Here is a 20,481-nt window from a genome sequence, read left to right as displayed (position 1 = left end):
CATCTCTTCTTCTTCTTCCGAGTCATCCAACTCATCGACAAGTTGGAATTGTTGTTGGGTTTGGGTTTGAGGTTGATTTGGCGAATGTTGATCGGGAAAAACAACAAAGTTTGAAAACATTTGTGGAGTAACATTTGGAACTTGGACCGGGTAATATTGTCTAATATTTTGGTATTGAAATTGTAGTGGAGATTGAATGAGGGCATCGAGTTGGGGACGATAAACTCCTTGTGATTATGAATCGATAGCAAAAATGTTTCGAGTAAGGGTGCTTAAACTCGAAACATGAGTTTTTTTTCTTCTATCGGAGGTTGGGGTTTGATTGTCGGGATTCATATTTTTTTAAGAAAATAGAGGTTGTAGAGGGTTTGATTGAAGGTAAATGAGTATGAGTATCAATAGATGTTGTAGACGGTGAAAAAAAAATTAACCATTTAGCAGTTGGAATTTAAAAAAAATCACATTTTACCGTTTTTAAATGGTTAGTTTCAAAAAAATCCAATCCCCGTCAGAGAGAGAGAACGCGGCAACCTCACCCCCAACCTCCTCCCCGCGCCACCATTCCCGCACCGCCGGTGCGATGTTCATCAGAGCGGGAAGCTTCCCGCGGCTCATCCTGTGCCCGGCTTCGTCCGGCCTAAGGTGTTTCAAAAAGTGGTATTACAAATTTAAAAAAATATTTTGTCTATTCAAAGTTATAAAAAAGTTATTGGGTTATTATCACAATGGTAAATGTCACTGGACCAATGAATTATCACTTTCTGTTTTAAAAGGTCGCAAATATTATTTTTTTGTATTCCAAGGGCATAAACTTATGTTTTACATGCTAAATAAGGAAAAAAACACATTTGATTCCGGTTTTACCGGTTAGAGTAAGTTTATTTGGTTTTTTTATATTTCTTTGAAAAACTAAAATTAAAAGAATAATATGTGTTGCATTTCTTTGGAAATGCATCTTCTGAACATGAAAAAAGCGATAATGTTGCTTCCAATTCATTCATTCTCCTAATTTCTTTGACCTTATCAATCTGACTTCCATCTATAAACACAATATGACTTTGAAATTGTTCCCGGTGAGAGGTAAAGGAGAAAATCTTTTACACACAAATGTACAATCCCAAGATTTAAAAGAGAAATCTTTAGTTTAATCCTTTACTTAGTTTAGTTTAGTTAGGAATCTGGGGGAAAAGGTGAATACTTGAGCTCGACTATTGATTTAAATCGTCACATCGATTTCCATACAAATGTCACTATTTCCCAGGAACAACACCTGTTGTAAATTCAACGTTTTTGTAACATCCCGAAATTCAGGTACAACTACTTAACCCTTCTCTTTTGTCAAGTTGTCAAGATTAGCCCTTGAGTGGAAATTGTAGCAAATGAGTACGATGGGCGTACTGGAGAGATGCGCTTAATTTGGATGCGGACTCGCCTAGGTACGTTGGGCGTACCCTCGGTTACGTTGGGCGTAGCGAGACCAAATGCAAACCCTAATTTTTGGCTTGTGCACTATATAAGGAATGTTTTGTGGGATTATAGGCGGAGGGTTACAGGAGCAGCAGACAGACAGTTGCCGACAGGGACAGACGCAAGATTCTGTAGTAGGTGTTGCCGGTCCGTAATAGGTGTTGCCGATCCATAGTAGGTGTTGCCGGTGGCACATTTTATAGTAGAAAAAAGAAAAAAAATCGAAAATTTTGTACTACGTCGGGAAAAACTAGGTGTTGCCGGTGCTACCGTTGGCACCATACTAGATCCGTCCTTGGTTGCCGAGCAGTTTTCCAGCAGTCAGCCTTACGAGGTGAGTTACGTTCCAGTAGCGGTGGGTCCCGACCCACTAGTAGGAGTTGTATATTAGATGATTGTCTTTGTGATATTCATCTAGTTTTGCTACTACCTGATACGTTATGTGCTAATATGATATGATGTTATATGCCAGTAACAGTAGGGGAGATAGTCCCTAAGATTTTCGGTCGATAGGGCCAAAGAGGGGTGGTGATACCCAATCATACTACATAGAATATGATTATGTGATACATGTTATGTGGTAGTAGTAGAGGGGTGAAATAGTCCATAGTATCCGATCGACAGGACCGAAGGGGAGGCCAGTACCCAGATATGCTAGGTAGTATCCGGTCGACATGACCGAAGGGGAGGCCAGCACCCAAATATGCTAGGAAACATCCGGTCGATAGGACCGAAGGGGAGGCCAACACCCATATATGATAGGCATTATCCGGTCGACAGGGCCGAAGGGGTAGGTCGGGCACCCATATATGCTTGACAGTATATGCGTGATATGTGATTTTATGGTATGTGGTACGGTGGGGGAACTCACTAAGCTTCGTGCTTACAATTTTCAGTTTTGTTTCAGGTACCTCTTCAGCGAAGGGGAAGGAGCCGACGTGGTAGCTGCACATCATACACACACCTCAGATTCCGTAATATGAGTTTTCCTTGGGATTGTACTATGATATTATCACTATTTTATGATTTGGATTTTCAGACATTATATACAGTTTTATGAGATGTTATGATTTGACAATGTTTTCCTATGGGTGTTTTAATTAAAGTAATTTATAAAAATGAAATTGTTGGGCGTGAAAATTGGGCTGTTACACTTCCTCTTCCTGAGGTGCTCCAAATCATTCTTCTGTTCCTGAGCTCTAGCAATCATATCATTCAGGGTATTGTACCCTGACAAGCTCACAAACTCCCTGATGTCATCACCTAGTATATCATGATACCTCACATTCTTCATTTTATCGTCCGTTGCATACTACGGAACCAACAAAGCCTTTTCTCGGAACTTGGCAGTTATCTCTGCCATAGTCTCAGTCGTCTGGCTAAGGTCCTGAAACTCCTTCGCCAACTGTTTCACCTTAGTGACCGTGGGAAACTCCGTCCTAAACTGGGTAGCAAACTCATCCCAAGCCATCGTCTTAATGCATTTCCCTCCTAAAGCGAAATCTACATCTTCCCACCAATCTTGAGCTCTGCCTTTCAGAAGACAGGAAGCAAATCCGACCTTCGACCCCTCAGGACAGACGCTCGTCTAAAAAGTGTTCACCATATTTGCTAACCACTTCTTACTAGCAATGGGGTCCTTCTCCCCAAAGAACTTAGGAGCTCCAAAAGCACTGAACTCACGGAAGGAAAGAGTACAAGCTCCCACAATAGTCATAATTTCAGTGCGAAACGTGCCCAGATGCTCATCTAAAATCTCTATGATCCCTTCCTTGATCATACCAAATATCACAGGAGTCTGCTCCAAAATACCGTGGGTGATCTCCGACGATATGAACTCTAGCATCCACCTATGAATCGACTCAGTGTCTGCACCTGAGCCTAAACCAAATGCTGAACCATGAGTGCTCATCACCACACCAAAAAGAAACCAAGCAATAACCAGAACATACTCAAAGAATCCTCATCCAACATGCTTCCTAGATTATCTGTGACTTCCCTCGATTCGAGTATAGGTCTTGTGCTTTCAGTAGTATAGGCCCAATACTACCTTCAACACCTATCCATACTTTCCTTAAGAGTTATCCCGAATCCCCTAAGTCACCTTCTCAAATTGGTACTCCAAGTACCTGCTAAACAACACAAACAACTCACTACAACATATCCCAGGCTCTCATAGGTTCCGACCTCACCCTACCATCAGCTGATGAACAACTCTCAACAATGTCATTTAACTACTTCATGAATACAATCACATGAAACAAAGCTTAGATAATCATTCGAGTAAAAGACTCACCCTTACAACGGTTAGACTCAAATGAGAGTTGTGCAGTCGGGTCAAATTCACCACTCTGAGATTATTTAACCTATGCAACGTGTTGCTTAACATATTCACTTAATAGTTAACCTTCATCATCAAGAGTCTCACGAAGCACAAAGCACAAAGCACAGAGCAAGCAACATTCGTGCAGTAACACTCCAAGACACAAATCAATCAAAGGACTCCTCGAGCTTACTTACTACAACTCATGCTAGGAACTTCCACTCTCACTGTCAGTTGCCTTATACATGCAAATTATACATAATACATGATCAAATAGACTGTCGAATAAAAGACTCTACCCTAAGACCACAATCAAACAAGGAACATGAAATAATGCAAAATCAGTCATTCTAAGCCTATATAATCCTAATCGTATACACTAATGGCTAATAGGTTTAATAGGGTGTTTGACTAAACTTATTTAAGCTCCTTTTTAGCTTATTACCAATTCCACACCGGTATACGTTAAAAGGAGTGTTTGGATATGAATAGCTTATCTAGGTGCCTTACCGGAAATAAGTCAAAATCTATAAATAAGTCTCCCTAACTTATGAGCTTATAAGTTACAAGCTATAAGTTAAAAAGTGCTTATGAAAAGTCACAAGCTTAGCCAAACACCCCTAAATTGATTTGTTTTCTCTCCGAAAATTTATCTATTCACTTTACTTTGATTATTATCTTATTTTTAGATGTTGGTTGCAAAATGTGAAAAGACATGGGAGACAATTGCAATTTTTGAAACTTCTTCACCCTGCTGTTCTTCAGCCATGAGTTCGTCATTCTCATTGCCAAACTCAAAGAAACAAACCAGAGAATTCAAGAGGGGAGATGCGAATTGAAAGGAGCCATGAATATGCAAGGCCTTCATCATCAACAACAACAGTTGGCAGCTCTGCTCTCCGTTGCTCTCCCCAAAGACAAGGATTCTTCATCTTCATCCTCATCGCAACATAACAATCCATCGTCTGAAGGTGGAGAAGACGACGCTTCTCGATTGGCAGCCATTAACTCACTTCACCGCGCCATTGTTTATCCTCATAACTCACTCCTTGTCACTCACTCTGCCTCGTTTCTCGCTCAGGGGTTTTCGCAACTCATTGCAGACAAGTAAGTAACTCTTAATTATATACGCGTGCTTATTTATCTTTGTTGCTGGATATAGTGACCGATAAACATTTTATGATTGCTAATTAAATTCGTATGTGTTAAGTTTGATTAAATTTTTAGGTTATGAGTTCATTTAGGTGTTGCTAGTGGGTAAACAATCGCTATTATGTGTGTGCACGAATCAACCATGCTTTGTGCTAAACCTAATCGCTTGGTGTTAAGTATGCCATATCCATGAGGTTCAAGGATATATGTAATTGTGATCTGTGAACTCATAGTTCATCATCAGTGAAAGACATGTTATGCTGTATACTTTTATTTTCCCTATGCTATAGATCTGATTTTCACTTTCTGGAATGTTTTCTGATCTGTGATGGAACACATTGGGCAAGATGCACACTTATATTTCCTTTTTTTCGGTAATCATTATACTTATTGTGTTTACTTTATGTAGATCATATACTGTACGTCAAGCTGCTGCAACAGCCTATGGTGCCTTGTGTGCAGTCTTATGTTCACTCCCTATTGGATCAAATGGAAGGCAAAATCATGTAATTCTTGGAAATTTAGTTGATAGATTTATAGGATGGGCATTGCCATTGTTTAGCAATATTAATGCTGGTGATGGGACAGTGGAAATTGCAGCAGAAGGTCTTCATGAATTCCTCAATGTTGCAGACATTGGAGCTACTGAGAGATACGCATTACCAATTCTCAAAGCATGTCAAGAGCTTCTTGAGGATGAAAGAACCTCCTTAAGCTTACTGCATCGCCTTTTGACTGTGTTGACTTTGATTTCTTTGAAGTTCTTCATCTGTTTCCAGGCCCATTTTGTCGACATAGTTGATTTGCTTCTTGGGTGGGCAATGATACCTGACCTTGCTGAATCTGATAGGAGTGTCATTATGGATAGCTTTTTGCAATTTCAAAAACATTGGGTCAACAACTTACAATTCTCCTTGGGATTGCTTTCAAAGTTTTTGGGTGACATGGATGTACTACTTCAAGATGGAAGCCCTGGGACTCCACAACAACGTCAAAGATTGCTTGCTTTGTTGTCTTGTTTTTCTACAGTTTTACAATCTACAGCTTCTGGGTTGCTGGAGATAAATTTACTGGAAGAAATTAAAGACCCCCTCACTAGAATGCTTCCTCAATTGTTACAATGTTTGTTAATGGTCGGAAGGAAATACGGCTGGTCAAAATGGATAGTGGACTCCTGGAAGTGTTTGACTCTTTTGGCAGAAATTCTGAGTGAGAGATTTTCATCTTTCTACAGTATTGCAGTTGACATCCTGTTTCAAAGCTTGGATATGAGGAACACTGCTAAAACTTTGAATGCTGAGAAACTGACTTCTTTTCAGGTTCATGGGGTTCTCAAGACCAATCTTCAGTTACTTTCACTTCAGAAGCTTGGTCTTCTATCTTCATCAGTAAATAAAATATTACAGTTTGATTCACCTGTTTCCCAGCTTCGTCTGCATCCAAATCACCTGGTGACCTCAAGTTCTGCTGCTACATATGTCTTCTTACTGCAACATGGAAACAATGAAGTTGTTGAATGTGCAATGAATTCATTACTTGAAGAGCTAAACATGTTAAAAAGCATGCTTGGGGGCGTTGTGGCTCCTAAAGTATTTTCCAAAACCGAGCTTTTTGCACTCTTTAAGTTTGATATGAAAGTTCTCCTGAGTTGTGTTTCTTTGGGTGGTGGTAGTAGTTTGATAGGCCAACCAGAGATCGATACTTTATATGTTAATAGATCAAAGAAAATGATATATCATGTCATTGACAATCTGAATCCTTTTGAATTACCTATTCAAGGATATATGGAGTTACAAGTAACCATTTTCAAGATGCTAAATAGGCTAAGTATAGTGGAATTTCTCAGTAAGTTCTCATTGAGGAAACATAACAATGGGGTTGGACCTTCAATGTTGATGTTGGAGCATTTCAGGAAGTACAGTCAGCTCCTCACGAAAGCTCTTAATGTTTCATCTCCTTTAGCAGTGAAGTTAGAAGCATTACAATGGATACATACATACTGTCAGACTGTTAAACGTATGCATGACAAGTCAAAGTGTGCAGATTATGATTCTGAGGCTATTGGGTATCTTGAGTTTTTTGGTGAGATTGTGTTCTCTGTTCTTGATGCTGCATCTGATAGGGAACCAAAAGTGAGGTGTCAGGTTGCATTGGTATTGGAAATGTTTCTGCACTCAAAACTTATACACCCCTCACAAATGTACGCATTAACTGAAGTTATTCTTGAAAAGCTTGGAGACCCAGATGAAGATATCAAAGAATTATTTTTGAAGTTGCTTTCTCATGCATTGCCCATCACAGTACTTGTATGTGGCATACATGATGACGTGACAGTTACAAAATACAGGCGATCAATCATGCAGTGGAAGCAAATTTTTGCCTTGAAGCAACTGCCACATCAGCTTCACTCAAAGCAGCTTGTTTCCATCCTAAGTTACATTTCACAAAGATGGAAGGTGCCTCTTTCTTCTTGGATCCAGCGACTTGTCCATACTTGTCACAATTCAAAAGATTTTGCTTTAGCCCAACAAGAAGACACAGGAAACCTGCATGTGATTAGCTTGTTTTTGGACATGAACATGGAGGAAGATCTTCTAGAAAGAACATGTTCAGTCAATCTCCTTGCTGGAGCATGGTGGGCCATACATGAAGCAGCTAGATACTGTATTACTACACGCCTTCGGACCAATCTTGGTGGGCCCTCACAAACTTTTGCTGCTTTGGAGCGAATGCTTGTGGATGTTGCACATGTATTACAGGCGAATACCGACCAAAGTGATGCAAACCTAAATATTTTAGGTTCTTCTTATTCTCATGCTCACTTGTTACCATTGAGGTTATTACTTGATTTTGTCGAGTCTTTGAAGAAAAATGTGTACAATGCTTATGATGGATCAACTGTTTTACCATCTCCATCTCGCCAGAGTTTTGTTTTCTTTAAAGCAAATAAAAAAGTCTGTGAAGAATGGTTTTCTCGTATATGTGAGCCAATGATGAATGCAGGTCTCGCACTTCAGTGTCATGATGCTACAATTCATTACTGTAGTTTGCGTCTGCAAGAGCTCAAAAGTTTATTGGGTTCATCTATGAAGGACAAGTCAAGGACCCAAGTCATTGAAAATCTTCAAAATATGAAATCTAGGTTCTTGGGAGATATCTTGAGGGTCTTACGGCATATGACCTTGTCTTTATGTAAGAATCATGAGCCAGAGGCTTTAATCGGGTTGCAAAAATGGGTATCGGCTGCATTTTTTCCTTTGTTTATGGAAGAAAACCAAAGTATGATTGGACCTTTGTCCTGGATCACAGGGCTTGTCTATCAAGCACAAGGTCAATACGAAAAGGCTGCTGCTCACTTCACTCATTTGTTACAAACTGAAGAGTCACTTGGCTCAATGGGCTCTGAAGGTGTACAATTTGCCATAACTCGTATAATTGAAAGTTACAGTGCAGTTTCGGATTGGAAATCCCTTGAATCTTGGCTATCAGAGTTGCAACTTCTTCGTGCTAAGCATGCTGGTAAAAGCTATTCTGGTGTTCTAACAATGGCAGGAAACGAGTTGAATGCCATTCATGCCCTTGCTCATTTTGATGATGGTGATTACAAGTCAGCATGGGGTTGCCTTGACTTGACTCCTAAAAGTAGCAATGAACTTGCACTAGACCCGAAAGTAGCTTTGCAAAGGAGTGAGCAGATGCTTTTACAAGCAATGCTTTACAATATTGAAGGAAATTTGGATAAAGTGCAGCATGAACTACAGAAGGCGAAATTAATGCTTAATGAAACATTTACCACTTTGCCACTTGATGGGTTAACAGAAGCAGCAGAACATGTTCATCAGTTGCATTGCATATCTGCATTTGAAGAGAGTTGCAAGATTTCAGGCACCCAAGACATTTTAAGTTCATATATTCGAGAAGTGCAGTTCCCAAGCAATCACATTTATCAAGATTGCAAACCATGGATGAAAACTCTCCGTGTTTATCAAAGCATTCATTCCAACTCTCCAGTGACTCTAAATCTCAGCTTAAATTTACTGCGTTTAGCTCGAAAACAAAAGAACCTGATTTTGGCAAATCGTCTCAATGACTATTTGAAGTGTCATTTAGGTGAAGAAAGTTTTCATAAATCCATCCTCTCAAGTTTACAATATGAAGGCATACTCTTGATGCGTGCTGAGAACAGGCTTGAAGAGGCATACACAGGTCTATGGTCATTTGTTAGTCCTTTCATGCTTCACTCCTCACCTATTGTTTCAGTTATCCCTGATGGTGTTTTAAAGGCGAAAGCCTGCTTAAAACTTTCAAAATGGTTAAAAAAGGACCACTTGGATGCCAATTTGGAGAACATTATTCTAAAGATACGATCAGAATACAGTGATGATACTACCAACTATCGACCTAGGATGGATCTCATTGTTGAGGAGCTTGTAGGGACAGCTACTAAGCTCTCTTCACGACTTTGTCCCACTATGGGAAAGTCATGGATCTCTTATGCTTCTTGGTGTTATGCTCAAGCTAAGGAGACAAGTGACACCACCCTTCAATCCTGCTCGTTTTCTCCAATTCTTGATTCAGAACTTGTACCAGACAGGTTTAGGTTAACTGAAGAAGAGGTCTCAAGAGTCAAACATGTTGTTTCAGAGCTTCTTCAGAAAGCAAGAGATGTTAAAGACTTAGATAGCAACAATGTTCATGCGGTGGTGCAGCAAGTAGTGAATATAATAGAAGCTGCAGCTGGAGAACTTGAATGCCTTTCTGTTGTTGTTGCCTCCAAGTTGCAGAAATTCTTTCTTTTTGCCAATATTGATGTTGAGGGAAGTGCGTTTTTTAACGAGTTGGTTGATGTTTGGTGGTGTTTGAGAAAGAGAAGGGTATCTCTATTTGGGCATGCAGCTCAAGCTTATATAAATTACCTCTCACATTCATCTTCCAAGTTATGGGGTAGTCAAACAGAAGGTCAAAAGAATTATAGTTATACCTTGAAAGCTACACTTCATGTCCTGCATATTCTCCTAAACTATGGGGTGGAGTTAAAAGTTACTCTTGAACCTGCACTTTCAAAAGTTCCTTTGTTGGCATGGCAGGTGGGTGGGACCCCTTTTGCCCGTTTTATATCACAGTAACCTAACCAGTTCTGTTCTAACTAGTATTTTTTATCCCTTTCTGCAGGAAGTAACTCCTCAACTATTTGCTCGGTTAAGCTCTCACCCTGAAGAAGATGTTAGGAAACAGCTCGAGGGCATTTTGGTCATGCTGGCAAAACAATCTCCATGGTCGATAATTTATCCAACCCTCGTTGATATTAACACAAGTGAAGAGGATCCTTCGATGGAGCTTACACGAATATTGGCATGTTTGGTATGTGTGCCATATTATATATATATATATATATATATATATATATATATATATATATATATTTTATGTGCTCTCTGACAATCTATTTGTTAGGATGTGATGATGACTAACCCAATATTAACCATTGTATGTACAGAACAAGCAATATCCAAGATTAGTCCAGGATGTCCAACTCATGATTAAAGAGCTAGAAAATGTAACCATTCTTTGGGAAGAATTGTGGCTCAGCACACTGCAAGATCTTCACTCAGGTATCTTGAATTTAGAAAATGGTTTTATTGTCCTACACTTACCTAATATCATTTTTATACACTTTTAGATGTAATCGGACGGATAAATTTGCTGAAAGAGGAGGCATCACGTATTGCAGAGAATGTGACTCTTAGTCATACTGAAAAAAGCAAGATAAACGCAGCAAAATACTCTGCTATGATGGCACCCATTGTTGTTACCCTGGAGCGTCGTTTAGCTTCCACCTCACGTAAACCTGAAACACCTCATGAAATATGGTTCCACAATGAGTACATGGGACAAATCAAGTCAGCCATTTCAAACTTCAAAACTCCACCATCTGCTGTCACACTAGGGGAAGTTTGGAGACCATTTGACACCATTGTTGCATCTTTAGCATCCTATCAAAGAAAATCATCAATATCATTGTCAGAAGTCGCACCTCAATTGGCTCTACTTTCATCATCTGATGTCCCAATGCCAGGTCAGGGTAATATTGTCACAATTACATCTTTCTCTGAACAAGTAGTTATCTTGCCAACAAAGACGAAACCGAAAAAGCTTGTTATAATGGGCTCAGATGGTCAGAAATACCCTTATCTGTTAAAAGGCCGGGAAGACCTTCGACTTGATGCTAGAATAATGCAACTTTTGCAAGCCATAAATGGTTTTCTGCATTCGTCTCCTATTGGCATTCGCCATTATTCAGTGACACCTATTAGTGGTCGAGCTGGTTTAATTCAATGGGTGGAAAATGTAACAAGTATTTATAGCGTGTACAAGTCTTGGCAGAATCGCGTCCAGGTGGCACAGCTTTCAGGGGTTGCTTCTACCAATACAAAGAACTCAGTGCAATCGCATGTACCTCGGCCTACTGATATGTTTTATGGTAAAATTATACCAGCATTAAAGGAAAAAGGCATAAGAAGAGTGATTTCTAGAAAAGATTGGCCTCATGAAGTTAAGAGAAAAGTTCTTTTGGACCTTATGCAGGAGACTCCTAAACAGCTTCTTCATCAAGAAATATGGTGTGCAAGTGAAGGTTTCAAAGCCTTCCGCTCAAAATTGAAAAGGTTCTTTATATAGCTAAAAAAGCATGTTAATAGTTTTCGGATTTGGATTAGAGTAAATTACATTTTTGGTCCCAGAGTATAGCTGATATATTCAAATTTGGTCCCAAAAAGTTTTCTCTTGTAAATTTGGTCTAATATTATGAGTTTTCCTAACAAATTTTTCCCCTATGTCATCTAAGTTAACACTTGTTATTTTTTTAAATGACCATTTTCCCCTTGGACCAAAACTGAATGAAAACAGTATACAACAGGGAACAAATTTGTAGTTTTCTCTTATTTTTTAATTAACGTCTAGCATTTTATATGTGCACTAGTTGTGAAACCCGTATATTATACGGGTTGATTAAAACAAAATGTTAAATAGAAACGATTAAATAAGAAGTTTATTTGAATTCGAAATTTGAAATAAATAAAAATTATGAGAAAAAAACATGAAAAAAAATAAATAAATTAAAATTATTGTTTAGTTATCAGACCCGTATATACTAAACAGGTTAATTATAACAAAATGTTAAAAACAAAGGTTTAAACTGTAAATTTATTTGAAATTGAAATTGAAATTTAAAATTTAAAATTTAAAATTAATATCATTATGGTAGGTTTAATTTATGGAAACTAATTAATAATATATTAGATATGAAAAATGAAATAAATGACAAGTGGAAAATAAATATATCTTTAAATTATGATAAAATGACATGTGGCAAATTGAATGAGAAAAGGACATGTGGCAAAATCATTCTTATTTATTAAGGTAGATATGATTTTTTAAATTTATAATACTTTAGTGTGTATTGTAATGTTTTTGATTTCGTACTTAAGTACTTTTATTTATTGCAACATTTTTGAATTGATACCGTCTTTCAGTTTTGGTCAATGGCAAAATGGTCATTTAAAAAAATTAACAGCTAGGCTCTTAATGTAGATGACACATGGACCAAAATAGTTTGGAGTTAGGACACTACAAAATAAAGATCAAAATTTGCAAGATAAAACTTTTAGGACCAAAAATGTAATTTACTTTTTGCATTTTTTATGATGTCTACTTGATAATTTTATTTGCTTTCAGGTATTCTGGAAGTGTAGCAGCCATGAGCATGGTAGGGCACATATTGGGTCTTGGGGACAGGCATTTGGATAATATTCTTTTGGACTTCCATAGTGGTGATATTGTTCACATTGATTATAACGTGTGCTTTGACAAAGGACAAAGGTTAAAAGTTCCAGAAATTGTCCCCTTCCGTCTGACTCAAACACTTGAGGCAGCTTTAGGATTAATGGGCACTGAAGGCTCCTTCAAGAAAAACTGTGAAGCAGTTCTTGGTATCTTGAAAAAGAACAAAGATGTAGTCTTGATGTTGTTAGAGGTTTTTGTGTGGGATCCTCTTGTGGAGTGGACACGTGGCGATTTTCACGATGATGCTGCCATTGTTGGTGAAGAAAGAAAAGGAATGGAACTTGCAGTTAGCTTGAGTCTCTTTGCTTCTCGTGTGCAAGAAATTCGTGTACCTTTGCAGGTACTCACACATTTTCTTCTTCTTCCAATGAACGTGTTCTTTTAGTTTTAGTGTACTATTTTTAATCATTTTTTTTTTCAAAATTTTCAGGAACATCATGATCTCTTATTGGCTACACTACCAGCTGTGGAATCTGCTCTTCAGGTAGGTTGAAGGCGTTACAATTCGTTTGCAACTTATGGTTGTTTTTAGAGTAAACCTCAAGAATGGTCCCTGTTGATTGTCACTTCTGCTAGGTTTGGACCAAAAATAAATCTTTTTCTAAAACCGGTCCTTATTCGCACGTTTTGTTCCATTTTTGGGCCCTCCGGTTAACACCGTTAGTTTAGGTCTGTTAACTCACTGCCAAATTGCCATTTTGCCCCTATTTTGTGAGTAGGGGCAAAATAGTCATTTTACAAGGACTTGGCTGATAAAAAACGGTGTTAAGGGAAGTGACCAAATATGTAAAACGAAACCCTCTAATAAGGACATTTTTTAGGAAAAAGATTCTTTTATGCACTGAACCTAGCAAAAGTGACAAAACCAGAGGAGGCATTCTTGTTTTTATCCGGATCTTTATCTGACTTCAAGAATGTTGTAACAGCGTTTTGCAGACATCCTAAGTCAATATGAGATTGTATCTTCCATATACAATCGCACAGAACAAGAAAGATCTAACCTTATTCTCCACGAAACATCAGCTAAAACCATTGTTGCTGAAGCAACTAATAATCTTGAAAAAACACGCACATTGTACGAGTTACAGGGTCGTGAATTTTCTCAAACTAAAGCTTCTGTAGCTGAAAAAGCCTTAGAGGCAGCTGCCTGGATCGAACAACATGGAAGAATCATTGAAGCTCTAAGAAGCAGTTCAATCCCAGAGATAAAATCCCACATAAATTTAATTGGAAACGAAAAATCTTTATCTCTTACATCTGCTGTCCTAGTAGCAGGGGTTCCATTTACTGTTGTCCCAGAGCCTACACAAGTCCAATGCCATGATATAGACAGAGAAGTTTCTCAGTTAATTTCTGATTTAGATCATGGGATTACATCTTCTGTTACATCTCTCCAAACATATTCTTTAGCTTTACAAAGAATTCTTCCATTAAATTACCTTACAACCAGTCCAGTCAACAGTTGGGCACAAATTCTGAAACTTTCTGTCAGTACAATTTCGTCAGATGTTCTGTCCATTACCAGAAGACAAGGTGCTGAACTTGTTGCAAATGTTCGTGAAGATGGTTTTGACACAGTGAAGAGCCTTCATAATGATCTTTGTGTTCAAGTGGAAAAGTATGCAGATGAGATTGAGAGAGTTGAAAAAGAGTATCAAGAATTGGTGAATTCGATTGGTTCAGAAACCGAGTCACGAGCTAAAGATCGTCTCATGGCTGCTTTCACAAAGTTTTTACAAAGTGATTTCAACAAGAATGAGGAAATTTTAACCATGGTTGGGTTAGCTGTAAGTTCTGTTTATAATGAGGTTAAGGTTAGGTTACTCGAGGTATTGAATCATTCAAGTGGGACAAGAGCTGATCTGGCAACCCTTTTATGCGAGTTTGAAGAGAAGATAGAGAAATGTGTTCTTGTAGCAGGTTGGGTGAATGAAATAAAGCAGTCTACTTTCAATAGAGAAGAAGATTCTTTTGAGACAAACTGGGCTTCAATTTTCAAAACCAATTTACTTTCATGTAAAAACTTGGTTGCTCAAATGATTGAAAATGTTCTACCAAACATCGTAAGATCTGTGATTTCATATGATTCGGAAATCATGGATGCATTTGGATCTCTTTCACAAATCAGGGGGTCGATCGATACAGCATTGGAACAATTAATTGAGGTTCAAATAGAGAGAGGGTCTTTAATGGAGTTAGAACAGAGCTATTTTGTGAAAGTGGGTTTCATTACTGAACAACAGTTAGCTCTTGAAGAGGCTGCTGTTAAAGGTAGAGATCATCTTTCATGGGAGGAAGCTGAAGAGTTGGCATCTCAAGAAGAAGCTTGTAGAGCACAGCTTGAAGAACTACATCAAACATGGAATCAGAAAGACATTCAAACTTCTTCTTTAATGAAAAGGGAAGCAAGTATCCGAAACGGTTTAATCTCTGCTGAAAATCATTTTCAGTCTTTAATTGGTCAAGAACAAGAAAAGGAACCACAATATTCAAGAAGCAAAGCTCTCCTTTTAGCATTAGTCCAGCCGTTCTTTGAATTGGAATCAGTTGATAAGACATTATCATCATATTCATCAGATTCTTCAAATGGAATGATCACCCAAGTTACTGATATGATTACCTATGGTAGTGCAGTACCAGGGTTTATTTGGAAATTCTCGGGTATACTGGAAAACCATTTGTTTTTTATGTGGAAAGTGGCTGTTATGGATTCGTTTCTTGATTCTTGCATACGTGTAGCAGCTTCATCCCGGGATCAAAATTTGGGATTTGACCAGATTCTAAATGCTGTCAAGAAAAAGTTATCAATCCAACTCCAAGAACATATCGGTCAATATCTAAAGGACAAAATCGCCCCTCTTTTGTTGACCATGCTGAATTCAGAAATCGAACTTTTAAAGCAACCAACTATGACTCAAAACGAATTTGAAGAGATACGAGATACGGGTGGTGTTGACAGAGTGAAACAAATGCTTGAAGAATACTGCAACGCACACGAAACAGTAAGAGCAGGAATGTCAGCTGCATCACTCATGAAAAGACAAGTGAAAGAACTTAAAGATGGTTTATATAAAACGTGTCTAGATATTGTCCAGCTGGAATGGATGCATGATGTCACCTTGAGTCCATTACATAACTGCAGACTCATATGTCACAAGTTTCTTTCAAGTGAGGACAACACACTTCCAGTTATTCTAAACCTAAGCAGACCTAGATTATTGGAAACTATACGGTCTTCAGTAGGTAAAGTAGTTCGATCACTAGACTGCCTACAAGCTTGTGAACAGACTTCAATTACAGCAGAAGGGCAGCTTGAGAGAGCCATGGGGTGGGCCTGTGGTGGTCCTAATTCAGGTTTGACCGGGTCAAACTCAAACTCAAACTCTGGAAGGACCTCCTCTGGGATTCCACCTGAGTTTCATGATCATTTAGCAAAGAGACGACAGCTGTTATGGGGTGCACGAGAAAAGGCATCAGATATTATCAAAATCTGTATGTCAATATTGGATTTTGAAGCATCTAGAGATGGGGTACTAGGGGCAGATGGCAGTGGGAGGGCATGGCAACAAGCTTACTTTAATGCGTTAACAAATTTGGATGCCACATATCATTCCTTCACACGTAAGCTTTAATTTATTGAGTACTATAGTTGATGATTTGTAAGTCTGATAAAGTCTTGGTGGTTGTGACTTGTGAGTTGATCAGGTACAGAGCATGAGTGGGAGTTAGCACAGAGTGATATGGAAGCTGCTTCAAATGGTTTGCTTGTGGCAAGCAATGAACTGCGTGTTGCTTCTGCTAAAGCAAAGTCTTCATCTGGTATGTTCTTATTGCATATGAAATCCAATCCTTTCCTAGAGACATCATTATGGAATGTAATGTCTCAATCCGTTCCATCCAACCAAACAGAAGACCGTTTTACTTACAAATGTCATGATGATTTTGGTTATTGTTTGCATCAGGTGATTTACAGGAGACTTTTGTTGCTATGAGAGACTGTGCTTATGAAGCCAGCATTGCATTGTCTGCTTTTGGATCCATTACCAGGGGTCACACTGCTCTCACTTCTGAGTGTGGTTCCATGCTTGAAGAGGTATGATACATTACATATTGTTAAGATATAAGTAGAACAGGGTTACATTACATCTTAGTATGCTCTTTTTGTATATAGGAAACATCATTTCATGAATTGAATCTTTATTTTCTTTGTTGTAGGTTTTGGCAATAACAGAAGGTCTACACGATGTTCACACTCTGGGAAAAGAGGCTTCTGCATTACACTCTTCTCTTATGGGAGACCTTTCAAAGGTTTTTTTAACTCCTCTCTCTCTTGAGTCGAGATATCAATTTACTTTGAGTTTTGCTGAGATTTGTGTTTTTGATAGGCAAATAGCATTGTACTTCCACTGGAATCGGTGTTGACTAAAGATGTTGATGCAATGACTGAAGCTATGAACAAAGAAAGAGAGACAAAAATGGAAATATCTCCTATTCATGGACAGGCCATTTACCATTCTTACCATGCAAAAATTAAGGATGCATGTCATGTGATTAAACCTTTGGTTCCATCACTTACATTTTCAGTCAAAGGACTCCATTCCATGCTTACAAGATTGGCACGAACTGCAAATATCCATGCTGGAAATCTTCACAAGGTATGTCTACGTCATAAATATTTTTTCATGCCAAATACTTGTACACTTGGTTTTGGGATTTATATGACTTTGTCTGTACTAGGCTCTTGAAGGATTAGGTGAAAGCCAAGAAATAAGGTCACAAGACTTAAACTTATCATCAAGGCCAGATCTTGTAGCTGATGACACTGAATACAACAACAACAACACCAACAAAGATAACGACACTTTGTCAAGATCCGATACAGAATGTGATGAAGACTTGCCTCAAACCACTGGATTGAGTTTGCAAGATAAAGGATGGATATCTCCACCAGACTCTATTTATGATGCCAGCTCAGCAGACTCTTGTCCTATATCCACTTCCAATAGTTTCACTGGTTCAGAAGTAACCGAACCGCATCCAGATGGACATGATTCCAAAGAAACCAACAATGTATCTGGTTCTGATTCCGTGGAATCAGAATCTAGAGAAAAAGATGATGATTTGAAAGATGTGGCATTAGTGCGTTCTGGTACTTCTGTATCAAGTCTCTCTGAAATGAATATAGGAGTTGAAAATATAAAAATTGGTAAGCAACATCAAGAATCTTTATTGGATCAAGAGGAAACCCGTAAATCACCTATGCAAAATGTAGATGTTACAGGCCAAGCCAGCAGCAGGGTAAAAGGTAATTTAAAGAAAATAATTCCTCAAATCTTGTCAAGTTTAATTCTTTTAGTTAGTGTTTGATATAATGGAATTGGCTAAGGAAAGGAATGGTTTATGACTTCATTCCAGTTGAATGAAAACTAAAACTGTTTCTTTTTCTTATTTTGTTAAATTTTATTTTTTTACTTAGCCGTGAGGTGTTTCTTCAATGAAATGGAAATTTAAAAATCATTATTTTAATTAAATTACTATTTTACTTTTAGAAAAAAAAAAGTAACTAAAAGATATTATCTTTTATTACAGCTTATTTGGGCTTTAACAAGCTTTTATTAATATTTTTAATTTTTATTTTTGTAAATAAAAGTTCATTAATTGTATTTAAAAATAATCTATAGAGTGCACTGTAAAATATAAACTACAAAAGATTCATCCATATCTAAAATTTCTTATTCTAATTAAATTGGTTTTTTTTTTTTAAATAACTAAAAAAGTTATTTTGTTTATGACCTTTGGTTATAACAAGCTTTCATTATGTTTAATATTTTATTTTATGAACAAAAATTCGTTAGTTATAATTATAGTAATTTATAGAGTATTATAATCACAAACAGTATTCACCATTTACATAAAACATAAAATTTAAAGAAAAATCATTTGAAAGCTGATTCCATTCCTGCAGGCTAACCAAACAATATCATTGAATGTAATCTATTTATTCCATCTGACCATTTTTATGGTCCAAACTTTGCATGTAATCTGTTGAAACTTGAAACTCATCTGGTTTGGTTATTGGTTTTTGATGTTTGAGTAGGTAAAAATGCATATGCCGTGTCAGTTTTAAGGCGAGTAGAACTGAAAATAGAAGGTCGAGATATCACTGATAACAGGTACATACATATGTATATATGTGTTGTACTTGTACCTGAAATTTATTTATCACAAATAAATATAAAAAGAATTTAAAATTTCATGGGTGCAGAGATATAAGTATTGCAGAGCAAGTTGATTATTTGGTTAGGCAAGCAACAAATGTGGATAATCTCTGCAATATGTACGAAGGTTGGACACCATGGATTTGAAAACTACAAACACTATGCAAACAATGTCTATGTGCCCTACTCCCGGATTCCAAAACTAGGGCAACTATGGTCCACGCACCATTTCAAACAGGGGCAAATTCGTCCAAACATGATACATGCTGATTGAGATTTGAGAATCACCTTCATAAGTAACATCTCTGGTTCAAGGCTAGTCTGGACATCACCTTCCTTGCCCTCGCCCTCGCCCTCGGGCACATCTAAGGTACAATTCTAAGGTACAATCAAGAATTACAGAAAAATATTTGTAAAATCTTTATCAGCTTTTTTTATTCTAATTCAATCTTGCTCTTTAATTATTTCCTCATGTTGGCAGTTATGGTTATGGTTTTGCAGTTTTGGAGGTTTGAGACGAGAATCTTTTTGACAAACTAACTGTCTCTAGGTTTCTCGGAAAGCGAAAGATTGGTAAACATGGGGCGGGGCCCACAACTTATTTATAATTGCATGTACATGTTGGCAAGTTTCTTGTGTGTTATGTGGTAACTACATTTCTGCATGCTTCAAAGAGATGCAATTTCTTTCCACATGCATTCATGACATAAAACATACTCTTTCTCATTTTTTACAATGATATCAAGGCGATCAAATATATCCACTCCACACGTCTTTAATTTACAAATATCTTTGTAATCTTTTCAATAGTTAGATGGTGAAGATGAACCAATGTTACAGTTTGATCGACTTTCCATTAAGAAATAAAGAGTTGTAATTGTATATATATAACCATTCACATGATAAAAAAGGTTGAATACATTAAAAATACATAAAAACAAATATATTATCTTCATGGTTTTTCTATTTGTTAGTGTCAGCCATCTATGTCAACCCAACATATCAATCTTACCAACGTATAATTTTCAAAACAAATAATATTCACATGTGAATCAGTATATGTTTATCCATACATATGCTTTCACCTGTGATTATGTGAATGTATCCACTAGGGATGAGCATGAGACGGAACCGGGCTTAAGGATCTCACATACCAAAATGGATGAAAAATGATATTGAGTATCGAACCGAACTAACATTATCGGTACCGGGAAGGGTACCAATTTTCGGGTATTAGCGTATGTACCAAATCCTTAATTTTGTGATTTTAGAGTTTTAAGAATCATCCTATATGTTCAATTCGTTATCGATACATGATCGAGATTTAGTACTAACTGTTCATTCTTAGTATTCAAGTAATATTTACATGTGAATCCGGTATATATATATATATATATATATATATATATATATATATATATATATATATATATGCTTATTAAAGCATATTCTTTAAGCAAATACTTATTTTTGAATATT

At 37.4% G+C, this 20,481-nt stretch overlaps 1 protein-coding gene across 2 annotated transcripts; it reads left to right on the top strand.

The window, feature by feature from the left end:
* The first annotated feature begins 4,520 nt into the window (after positions 1 to 4,520).
* On the top strand, positions 4,521 to 19,759 carry LOC111918219 (uncharacterized). Of its 2 annotated transcripts, none has more exons than XM_023913883.3 (16): positions 4,521 to 4,897; positions 5,352 to 10,029; positions 10,115 to 10,303; positions 10,440 to 10,554; positions 10,623 to 11,607; positions 12,677 to 13,124; positions 13,215 to 13,268; positions 13,711 to 16,405; positions 16,490 to 16,603; positions 16,747 to 16,877; positions 17,000 to 17,092; positions 17,170 to 17,439; positions 17,522 to 18,089; positions 18,882 to 18,957; positions 19,050 to 19,372; positions 19,504 to 19,759. In XM_023913883.3, the coding sequence occupies exons 1-15, from the start codon at positions 4,638 to 4,640 to the stop codon at positions 19,147 to 19,149; spliced, it is 10,776 nt and encodes a 3,591-aa protein (XP_023769651.1). In that variant the 5' UTR covers positions 4,521 to 4,637; the 3' UTR covers positions 19,150 to 19,372; positions 19,504 to 19,759. The 2 variants fall into 2 exon arrangements, with proteins under 2 accessions (XP_023769651.1, XP_023769652.1); XM_023913884.3 differs by having other exon boundaries at positions 19,050 to 19,385.
* Positions 19,760 to 20,481: the final 722 nt, after the last annotated feature.

The sequence above is a fragment of the Lactuca sativa genome, chromosome 9, assembly GCF_002870075.4.
Source record: "Lactuca sativa cultivar Salinas chromosome 9, Lsat_Salinas_v11, whole genome shotgun sequence".
NCBI lineage: Eukaryota > Viridiplantae > Streptophyta > Magnoliopsida > Asterales > Asteraceae > Lactuca > Lactuca sativa.
The sequence above is the reverse complement of the archived record's forward strand: the minus strand, read 5'-3'. Positions and strand labels throughout refer to the sequence as shown.

Excerpts from the sequence above, each read along its gene's own strand:
- LOC111918219 (XM_023913883.3), top strand. The coding sequence starts at position 4,638 with ATGAATATGCAAGGCCTTCATCATCAACAACAACAGTTGGCAGCTCTG. Across the intron at positions 13,269-13,710 it reads CTGTGGAATCTGCTCTTCAG|CGTTTTGCAGACATCCTAAG; the intron begins GTAGGTTGAAGG and ends ATGTTGTAACAG. Across the intron at positions 17,440-17,521 it reads ATGCTGGAAATCTTCACAAG|GCTCTTGAAGGATTAGGTGA; the intron begins GTATGTCTACGT and ends TGTCTGTACTAG.